We start from the raw sequence: 12,225 nt of genomic DNA, 5'->3' as shown, positions 1-12,225 counted from the left end.
GACTGACAGTGATAGATGACTAACAATGATGAGTGAGTAACAGTGATAGATTGGTAAATAGTTATAATGATTAAAAGTGATAGATGACCGACAGTGGTAGATGACTGACAGTGATAGATGACTAACAATGATAGGTGAGTAACAGTGATAGATTGATAAATAGTTATAATGACTAACAGTGATAGATGGATGACTAATAATGATAGATGACTAATAATGATAGATGACTAACAGTGGGGGGTAACAAACAGTGATGAGTAACTAACAGAGACAGATAACTGCAATAGATGATAACAATGGTAGATGACTGTGATAGATGGATGACTAATATTAATAGATGACAAATAGTGATTCTTCACAAAACACGGTAGATATCCAACTCTGATTCATGAATGAAAATATTTGATGACAAACAGTGATGAATGATTAAGAAATAATTTGAAAGAACATTGCAAGACAGTTCAGATTAAAACTAATTTCAACAGGGAATACTTTCATTAATTCATATACTTAATGATTAATTCCTGTCTATGAAGCTTCAAGCAGATGAGAGACAAATCTCCTCCTGGACAAGTAACTTTTTCCGAAATAAACTGGGACGTATAAAACATATGCTATGATCCTTTGCACAAGCGATAGATATGAACTTGTAGCTAAGAGCCAGTAATTTCATATCTTTCCACTTAGCCATTTCTATGCTAAAATAATTAAAAATTAACTGTAGCAATTAGAGGTAGAAATCTATTAATTAAACAAGATGTCATTCTCCTTGTTTAACTTCAGCTTGGTCATAAATGAGCAGACCCATATCATGAAATGTGTTCCAACAGTAACCTCCTATCTTTTGCTTAGACATAATGCATCTTAGACTATATTAACGAAGGTGCATGGCTTAGTGGTTAGGGTATTAGGCTCATGGTCATAAGATCATGATTTCGATTCCCAGTGGCACATTGTGTCCTTCAGCAAGACATTTTATTTCACATTGCTCTAGTCCATTCAGCTGACAAAAATGAGTAGTACTTGTATTTCAAAGGGTCAGCCTTGTCACACTCTGTGTCATGCTGAATCTCCCTTAGAACTACCTTAAGGGTATACATGTCTGTGGAGTGCTCAGCCACTTGCATGTTAATTTCATGAGAGGCTGTTCTATTGCTCGGATCAACTGGAACCTTCGCTGTCCTGACAGAGTGCCAGTTTAGACTACCATTATCCAATGTGTGGCTCTCTTTTTCAAGATGGTCATGTAAAGGCTCAAGAGACATTTGATTGCTATTTCTCTCATAGTGAGCAACCACACAGATACTCCCATATTGGCTTGTTTCTGCCATTGTGCTGTGGTCATGCTGGGACACTGCCTTCAAGAATACAGTCCAGTCAAATATATCAACCATGCTACACAGACCAATACTTATTCAGCAACTTTGAAAGGATGAACAACAAAGTTATCTTAAGCAGGATTTGAACTCATAACATAAAGGATTAAAACTAAATAGCACAAGGCAGTTTGACCAATAGTCTACTGAGACTACAAATCCACCACAAAATACAAAGTGGTATCAAAAAGTTACCAGACTGGTTTTGTAGCATGCCAACAGATGGCAGCACACAGTTGCGTGCACAGTGACGGCTAAGAGTGAGCTTCATGAGGCAGTGTGTTGAGCGACATCACTGTGTTTACTTTGCAAGTCGTGAAATTTGTGTTTTTGTGATCACATGTGTGCTGTAGTCTGTGATTTTGTCATAGATAGGAAAAAAGAGCCAACATGAAATTTTGTTTTAAACTTGGGAAATCAGCTACAGAAATATTGAGCATGCTTCAGCAAGCTTACGGTGACAAGGCAATGGGTCGTACACAATGTTTTGAGAGGCATGGGCACTTTAAAAAGCAGAAGAATGTCTCTGGAAGATGAGTGATCTGAAAGATATACCACAAGTGTCATGTGGAGGCACATGGCCTAGTGGTTAGAGCAGCAGACTCGTGGTCGAGGGATCGCGGGTTCGAATCTCAGACCAGGCGATGTGTGTGTTTATGAGCGAAACACCTAAGCTCCATGCAGCTCTGGCAGAAGGTAATGGCGAACTTCTGCTGACTCTTTCGCCACAACTTTCTCTCACTCTTTCCTCCTACATCTTGCAGCTCCCCTGCAACGGACCAGCGTCCCATCCGGGTGGGGAACCTATACGAAAAGGAACAAACAAGTGTCATCCCTGGAAATCGAGAATTTGTCCTCCAGGGCCAGACCATCAATCAAGAGTTCTATTGCAATGCTTTTAAGTGTCTGAGGGAAATCATTCAGTGAAAGGGACCAGATCTGTGGAGCGCGAAGAATTGGGTTCTTCATGAGGACAATGCACCCTATCACTGAGCTCTCCTCATTTGTGAGTTTCTCACCGAAAACAACATAGTAACACTTCTGCACCTGCCCTATTCACCAGATTTAGCACTTGTGGACTTCCATCTCTTCCCCAAAATGAAAATTCACCTCAAAGGTACTGTTTGAAGGAGCTGGCAGAAACGTTAGCACACCGGGCGAAATGCGTAGCCGTATTTCATCTGCCGTTACGTTCTGAGTTCAAATTCCACCGAGGTCGACTTTGCCTTTCATCCTTTCGGGGTCGATAAATTAAGTACCAGTTACGCATTGGAATCGATGTAATCGACTTAATCCGTTAGTCTGTCCTTGTTTGTCCCCTCTGTGTTTAGCCCCTTGTGGGTTGTAAAGAAATAGGTACTGTTTTATTCCCATTGTTGTGACCCAGAATGAATCACAGAAGGCCCTTTACTTGCTTACGGAAAATGACTTCCAGGCCGGATTCCAAAAGTGGCAGAAATGCTGGGACCAGTGTATTGCTGTGCAAAGTGACTATTTCAAAGGAGATAATGTTAAAACTTAGGTGAATAGGTCATTTTTTTATTAAACATAACTAGTCCGGGAACCTTTTGATACAACCTTCTACAACAAAATAATTGATTGCAAACCTCAAGAGAGTAAAAGTAATTTATATCTCTCAGTAAACATTGTAAGTACCACCAGCCAACATGTCTAAACCTATCAGGAAACATGTTAGTTCTTAATGATGGCAATACTTTACATTTGTATAAAGAACAAATAATCTATGTCCATACTTAATAATCCCTAACGGGAGGGGGTGGGGGAGTAAAAGGAAGAGAACAGAAAAATGCACACAGGAAGGTGTGATTGTGTTGTTAAGAAGCTTGTTTCCCAATGACCCCAGCAAGCATGAGAAGGTGGAGGAAGAAGAAGAAGAAGATGGTGGTGGTGGTGATGATGAAAATGATGAATGAGTGGCTTGCATGTGTGTGTGCATGTATGTATATATATATATGTATGTATACATATATGTGTGTGTGTGTATATATATATATATAATGTATATATATATATATGTATATATATATATATGTATATATATGTATGTCTATATATATGCATATATATATGCATATTATATATATATATATATATTATATATATATATATATATATGTATATATGTGTGTGTGTATATATATATATATATATATATGGATATATATTTATGTATATATATATGCATATATATGTATGTATATATAATATGTGTGTATATGTATACATATATATGTGTATATATATATGTATATATATATATATATGTGTGTGTGTGTATGTATATATATATATATATATAAATATATATATATATGTATACGTGTGTATATATATATATATATCTTTATATATAAAAGTCAAGTTGTGTGTCTGTCTCCTACAATTTAGATTCCTAACTACTCCCACATTTTGCAGTGCAGTTTAACCAAAACCGGGTATCTTATAGTCGTGATTCATATCGAGCCCTTCTGGGTATTAGCGCGCGTCTACGATGAGTCTACGATTTAAAAAAAATTTACCTTTATTTTTCTCCATTTTAATGCATTTTTTCGCTATTATATAAGGGAAGTAACTCTCTAAAAATGTCTACGATGAGTCAACGATTTTAAAAAAAATTTACCATAATTTTTTTTCCATTTTTAATGCATTTTGCTATTTTTTGGGTATAACTCTCTAAAAATGCTTATATAGTTATTTCCCTTACAAACCCGAGCAACGCCGGGCATATATATATATGTGTGTGTGTGTATATATATATATATGTATATGTGTATATATATGTGTATATATGTGTGTAGATATATATATGTGTGCGTGTGCATATATATATATATATATATATATATATATACACACACACACATATATATATATATACATACAAGCTTTAAGAAAAATTTTAATTTATCAAGGCTTTGCCCCAGCATGGCCACAGTCCAATGACTGAAAGAAGTCAAAGAATAAAATATAACTGGGCAACTGCCATGGAGGCAAAAATCATATTTTAGGGACAGGAACATTGTCAATGATGTCAACCCCAAGACATGGCTGGTACTTACTTTAAGGACTGCAGAAAGACAAAAGACAAAAAGGGTTTGAACTCACAATATAAAGGGAGAGGATTAAAAGCTACAAGGTTATTTTACCACTTCTCACTTATAAAAACATCCTTTTAGAAATAAATACAATAATTAACCCTATGCATGGAGTATACGAGGGGCGTTCAATAAGTAATGCCCCTGACCCAATTGCAGTTGTTTGATCTAGCTGAAGTTTTGCATGTGCAATTATTTATATCTCTATAGATTAAGTGGGAAATTACAGCTCTGAACTAATTGTGGTTTCTGATTTACAGGTGTTTGAACTGAGTCAGGTGTGAAATAGAGCCTGTTGAGTGTCGAGCAGTGATCCGGTTTTTGTATTTGAAAGGACGCACACCACGGGAAACTTTTGATGAAATGAAAGTAACTTATGGTGATGATGCCCCATCATATGACCTTGTAAAACGCTGGCATCGTGAATTCAAACTTGGTCGGAACTCTGTGGAAACAGCTCCCAGATCTGGTCGCCCCCCTTCTGCCATTGATGAGGCATCTGTCCGTCAAGTTGAGGTTGCCATTTTGGAAGATCGACGCATAACTATTCGCCAAATAGCCCATGAAGTCAAGATAAGTACCAGGTCTGTGGAAACTATCATTCATGACCATTTACATATGCAAAAGGTGTCTGCCAGATGGATTCCCAGGTTGCTCACACCTTTCCAGAAGCAAGAACGCGTCGAATGCTCAAGGATAAATTTGGAGATGTGCCAAGAAGATGAGTCAAAATATTTCAAAAGACTGATTACACAGGATGAAACCTGGGTCCATCACTATGATCCAGAGACCAAAGCCCAGTCAATGCAGTGGAAGCGCCGTGACTCACCTCCTCCAAAGAAGGCAAGGGTGCAGCCCTCCGCTGGCAAGGTCATGCTCACAGTCTTCTGGGACCAGGACGGAGTAGTGATGACAGATTTTCTGGCAAAGGGTACCACAATTACAGGAGCCTATTATGCTTCACTTTTGAGGAAATTAAGAGAAGCTATCAAAATCAAGAGGCGGGGCAAGATCAGCAAAGGCATCCTCCTCCTGCAGGACAACGCTCCGGTCCACAACTCGCGTGTCGCCAGATCAAAAGCACAGGCGTGCGGCTATGAACTTCTCCCCCATCCCCCTACTCTCCTGATCTTGCACCCTCTGATTTTCACCTCTTCCCACCCATGAAGTTGTTTTTGAAAGGAAAGCGTTTACCAGATGATGCAGCCTTGATTTCTGAAGTTATGTCGTGGTTGGAGGACCAAGCTGGGGTCTTCTACAAAAACGGTATCCAGAGCTGCATCAAACAATGGGAGAAATGCGTAACTCTGGGTGGTTCCTTTGTAGAAAAAGACTAATACCTGTGCCGAGTTTTGTTGCTCTACTACTATGGGAAGTCGGTCAGGGGCATTATTTATTGAACGCCCCTCGTAGCTTGCAGGTGCAGACATGCATGGGTGAGTGGTTATATCGTTCACAACCACAGGGTTTTGGGTTCCATCCCAGTGCATGGCACATTGGGCAAGTGACATCTACAATAGCCACAGGGCAACTAATGCCTTGTTAGTGAATCTGGTAGACAATACCTGATGGTAACTGTCATGTATATATGTGAGTGTGTGAATATGTACATGTGTACATGCATGTGTGTGTGCATGTGTGTGTGTGTATGCATGTTAATATCTTCATGCTTCTTCACAGTAACAACATTTAACACTGACATTGTTTACATCCCATCTACCTCAGTGGTTTCATCGCATGAAGACCAGTGCTATGAAAAAACTACTTGGAAAAACAATTAGAGTTGGCCACATCATGGGCATCTGGCCTTAGAATACTGTCTCAATAAATCTCATCCAACCCCTGCCAACATGGAAAAAGTGGATGTAAAACTGATGGTGATGATGGTGGTAATGGCAATAATGGTGGCAATAATGGTGCTGATGGCGATGATGGTGGTGAGGTGATGATGGTGGCAATGGCAATAATGGTGGTGACAGCTATGATGATGAAAATGATGAAGCCTTGTTTTTTCTTTCAAAGTACATTGCTTGGAATCAGAAGAAGCTGTCAAAATGACTCACCAGCAGCAGCCGCTGTCTTTGATGTAGGAATATTTGTACAGTCTCCAACGCCAAAGATGTTGTCGTATTTCACGTGTTGCAATGTCTCTTTATTCACATTCAGGAAACCTGCAGCATCACTCAATACACTCTTACTGATGACATCGGGAGCCGACATTGGTGGGGTGACATGAAGGAAATCATACTGTGCAAAGATAAAAACATTAATGTAACTTCTGGAGCCTGGTGCAGCCTCCTGGCTTCCCAGAACCCGATTGAACCGTCCAACCCATGCTGGCATGGAAAACGGACGTATGATGATGATGATGATGATGTTGTTTCCTTCATTTTTTTTATTAAAAACTAATAACTTTGAAGAAATTTTAGTCAAATGAATTGACCCCAGTACTTATTTTTTTTAAGCCTTGTTCTTAGTCTGTCAGTCTTTTTTGCCAAACTGCTAAGTTACAGGGGATGTAAAAATATCAACACCGGTTGTCAAGCAGTAGCAGGGAACATACTCAGAGACAAAGACAGACACAAAGATACCTACAGACACACACACACGTACGTACGTACATGTTCTACTATGCCCTTGGGCCAACCAAATGCTTGAGTGAACTTGGTAGAGGAAACTGAAAGAAGTCCATTGTGTGTATGTGTGTGTGTACGTACATACATACACACACACACACACACACATGCATATATACATACATATATACACAACAGCACAATTAACCTCACTTTCAATATTTCATCTCAACTTGATTTCCTTTAATGAAAAAAAAACTAACAATTTTTCAGGACAGTTAATCTCACCTTCCATGCAACATTCCAAACATCAACCTAGGCAAGACGGGTTACTGCAGCTGTTATAGCATAACATAATCCTCTTCTCTTCCCTATATTCATGACTTGTAACAGATTACTTCTTTGAGAACAGGAAACAATTTTTATAGGGATGGTGAGGGTCAGGATTAGTCAGTTAGCTGAAGAGACTTCAATATATTGCTGATATTGCAGAGTGAAATTGAAATCGGAATCAATCCGTGCTAGTGGAGTGCTAAGAGCACCATCCAAGCATGATTGTTGCCAGAGCAGCTAACTGGCTTTTGTGCCGGTGGCACATAAGAGGCACCATTCGAGCATGATCGTTACCAGCATCACCTTACTGGCACATGAAAAAACATTCAAGTGAGGTCGTTGCCAGTGCCGCTGGACTGGCTCCTATGCAGGTGGCATGTAAAAAACACCATTTCAGCATGGCCGTTGCCAGTACTGCCAGACTAGCCCTCGTGCCGGTGGCACGTAAGAGCACCCACTACACTCTTGGAGTGGTTGGCGTTAGGAAGGGCATCCAGCTGTAGAAACACTGCAGATCAAGATTGGAGCCTGGTGCAGCCATCTGGTTTGCCAGTCTTCAGTCAAATCGTTCAACCCATGCTAGCATGGAAAGCGGACGTTAAACGATGATGATGATGATTTAAGGTATAAAATCATCAGCATGCCAGGCAAAATGCCTAGTGGCATTTCATCCATCTTTACATTCTGAGTACAACTTCTGCCTAAGTTGATTTTGCCTTTCATCCTCCTGGGGTCAATAAAATAAGTACCAGTTGAACAGTGGGATCAATTTAATCAACTAGCCCTCACCCCTGAAATTGCTGGCCTTGTGACAAAATGTGAAACCAGTATATTGCTGATAATTAAGGTGGCAACCTGGCAGAGTCATTAGCATGCTGAGCAAAATGCTTAGCAACATTTCGTTTGACTTCACATTCTAAGTTCAAATTCCACCAAGGTCAACTTTGCATTTCAGGGTCAATGAAATGAATGCCAGTTGAGCACTGGGGTCAATGTAATCAACTTAACTCTCCCTCGAAAGTACTGGCCTTGTGTTAAAATTTGGGACCAATATATTTTATCGCATATGTTTTACTTGTTTCAGTTAATAGACTGCTGCCATCATGGGACACGGCCTTGAAGAATATCAGCCAAATGAACTGACATCAGTACTTACTTTCTTAAACCTGCTGCTTATTCTATCGGTCTCTTATACCAAACTGCTACGTTATGGGGATGACCAGTTGTCAAGTGGTGGCAGGGGACAAACACAACACAAAGACACACGAAAATATATGCATATATACACACACACACACACACACAATGGACTTCTTTCAGTTTCCTCTACCAAGTTCATTCACAAGGATTTGGTCGGCTCAAGGCCATAGTAGAACACACTTGCCCAAGATGTCATGCAGTGAGACTGAACCCCGAACCATGTGATTGGCAAGCAAGCTTCTTATCACACAGCTATGCCTGCATCTATTGATGATATTTATTTAATCAATCACAGATCATTAATATATCAGGTCATTAAGAATGAAATGTCCAATTTTTTATGCACCAAGTTTGATAGTCATTAACTCTAATGTTTTTATCCCAACAATTCTTTATTTTAAAACTTTGCAAAGTTACCTCATCATTTTTTGAAATGTAATTCATGGTGTCTGTGAGCTTTCTCTTGTAAATCAATTTTTGTGAACTCATGGATAGATAAAAAAATTCACATTGTCTATGAATATGAGTTCTGTCATGGAACCAATGTATCTCAGACAGCTCAAAACATCAATGAGGTGTTAGGTGAAGATGTGGCAAATGAGCACACTGTACATCGATGATCTGAGAAGTTCCGGTCTGGTGACTTTACTCTTGAAAATCAACCCCATGGTAGACCTGAGACCAAGGTGGATAATGATGGGATGGAAACTAGTGGAAGCAGATATATCTCAAACTACACATAAGTTAGCAGCAAGGTTTGATGTTTCGATTCCAACAGTGTTGGACCATCTGAAACAAATTAGCAAAGTAAAGTAGCTGGACATGTGGGTACCACATGAACTGAACAAGCATCAAATGATACATCATCTTGAAACTTGTTCTTTGCAGTCATGGCATAAAAGTGAACCATTTTTGCATTGTATTGTTACATGTGATGAAAAATGCATTCTTTGCAAAAATAGCAAGCGTTCTGCTCAGTAGTTAGAAAGAGACATAGTGCCAAAACACAATGCAAAAAACAATATTCACCAAAAAAAGTAAAAGGAGTTTGTTTGATGATCCAGCACTGGTGTCATCCACTAAAGCTTCATGAGATCTGATAAGTCAATTACAGCAGATGTATACATCAACCAATTAGGTGAAAAGATGAGTGAACTTACAATTAAACAACTGAGATTGGTCAACAGAGACAGGCCAATTCTCTTGCAAGACAATGCTTGACCACATGTTGCACAAAGAACGCTACTCAAGTTACAGGAACTGGACTTGGAAGTACTCTGTCATTCACCATATTCACCAGACCTTGCACCAACTGACTATCAGGTTTTCCATGCATTAGACAACTTATTGCAAGGAAAAAACTTCAGATCTGAAGAAAATATCAAAAAACAGCCTTTCATGATTTCATCACCTTTTGCTTTCCAGAATTCTTCGCTGCCAGCATAAATAAGCTACCGATAAAATAGCAAGATCGTGTTTATAATTTAGGTGCATACTTTGATTAACTGCATTGCTTTTTGTCAAGATGAAGTAAAATAAACTTTCAGTTCAAAATCAAACATTTCATTCTTAATGATCTGATATATTGTTTATCAAGCCCATAGTTTCAACAATCTCTGATAATTAAAATCATAAACATTCAGAGAGTTTCTTTTATTTTGTACCTTTTTACCTGTCTCTGTCATTTAGACTGTGGCCATGCTGGGGCACCATCTTGATGAATTCTTAGTCAAATGAATCAATCCCAGTACTTTTTTTTTAAACTGGTACTTATTCTATTAATCTCTTTGGCCAAACTGCTAAGTTATGGGGATGTAAACACACCAACACTGGTTATCAAGTGGTAGTGGGGGACAAACACAGACACAAAGACGTGCACATATAGATATATACAAGGATGTAATAAAAAGTTCCTGGCTTTAAGGGTATCATGAAAGACCTGGTTGGAAGCCCAACCTTCTGAGTTCTTTTACAGGGTTTAGAAAAACTGAAGAACTACTACTGCAATAAGTGTGTGAATCTGAGAAGAGAATATGTTGAATAAAATAATAATTAACTAATTCTCTTGTATTTACTTTTACTCAAAGCCAGGAACTTTTCAGCACTCCTAGTATTTATATATATATAAAATTTAATAAAGTATAATTACCATTATTAAAAATAACAATAATAATAAAGTGGTCAGTAAATTTAACCTATATAGGTAAAAATATACAAATAAATTAATCAGAATACCACTTGCTAGAAATAGGAGTTAACATGACAAAGCCACAAATTTCTCACTATTAAGAAACACGCATGGTGAATGTAACAGATATAATAAAAATAGGCCTTACCTTGTATAAATCACAAATCAAGAACAGATATCTTGACTAAATTGATTTCACTTGTACATTAGGATTGTCAACCAAGCTTGCTGTATTCATCTATTTTTCAAAATTTTCATTTCATTATACTGTACATGTTTGTTCATTTGAATATTTGAATGCCCATGCATATTTCTAAATAGTGAGAAATTTGTGGCTTTGGTGTGTTAACTCCTATTTCTAGCAAGTGGTATTCTGGTACCCTAATTTATATATATATATATATACATGACAGGCTTCTTACAGTTTCTATCTACCAAACCCACTCACAAGGATTTGGTCAGCTTGAGGCTATAGTAGAAGATATCTGCCCATGCCATGAAGTGGGATTGAACCTAGAAGCATGAGGTTGGAAAGCAAGCTTCTTACCACACAGCTATGCCTGCACCTGTTAGTTTACTTTATTTAACAATCCTGAATCTTTGTCACTTCTAACCAGTTCAGGTTTGGCCCCTTTGGAGGTGAAGTGGAAGAGGGGGGGGGAATTAAGTCATATTAGAATATGTCTATTAGACATGAGTGTCCATTTGACAGCCAAAAGATATTTTTAATTCTCTCTGCATTTGTTATTGACTCCAACTCAGGAGCCCATGGCTGGATGAAAGACATTCCAATCAGGACCATCCTGTCTTATCCAGGCAATATTGGTTTCAAATTTTGGCACAAAGCTAGCAGGTTTGGGGATAGGGCTAAGTCAATTAATTTGACCACAGCTTTCAACTGGTGCTTATTTTATCGACCCTGAAAGGATGAAAGGCGGAGTTGACCTCAGCAGAATTTGAACCCAGAATGTAAAGATGGAGGAAATGCCACTAATCATTTCACCTAACATGCTAATGATTCTGCCAGCTTGCCACCTTACATAATAATATTGCATCCAGGACTACATTATCCAATATGTCCTTCCTTTTCAAAAAAAAAAAAAAGAAAAACTGGCTGGGTGGGATTTAAGGGAAATTTAGCTATTATTTCTACCAGTTACTAAAGGCAGCAAGCTGGCAGAATCATTAACACACTGGATAAAAAAAACATTGAATGGTATTTCTTCTAACTCATGACATTCTGAGTTCAAATTCTACCTTGGTCGATTTTGCCTTTTGTCCTTTCAGGGTTGATAAAATATGTACCAGTTTATTAATGGGGTTGCTGCAATCAGTTAACCCCCTCCCCTAAAACTGCTAGTCTTGAGTCAAAATTTGAAATTATTTCTATTAATGCCAACAACCATGTAGGGACCACTCCTATACACTCCTATACA

General features: G+C 38.4%; 1 protein-coding gene across 1 annotated transcript in view; it reads right to left on the bottom strand.

Annotated features, from left to right (window-relative positions):
• LOC115219975 (sulfide:quinone oxidoreductase, mitochondrial) overlaps positions 1 to 12,225 on the bottom strand; it is a 33,482-nt gene that overhangs the window by 11,581 nt on the left and 9,676 nt on the right. Inside the window, exon 7 of the mRNA XM_036509812.1 lies at positions 6,556 to 6,739. Coding sequence (XP_036365705.1) covers positions 6,556 to 6,739 — 184 coding nt within the window. The remainder of the gene's footprint in view (positions 1 to 6,555; positions 6,740 to 12,225) is intronic.

Source organism: Octopus sinensis, linkage group LG15 (genome assembly GCF_006345805.1).
Source record: "Octopus sinensis linkage group LG15, ASM634580v1, whole genome shotgun sequence".
In the NCBI taxonomy this organism is placed as follows: domain Eukaryota; kingdom Metazoa; phylum Mollusca; class Cephalopoda; order Octopoda; family Octopodidae; genus Octopus; species Octopus sinensis.
This window is presented reverse-complemented; position numbering and strand designations above follow the sequence as displayed.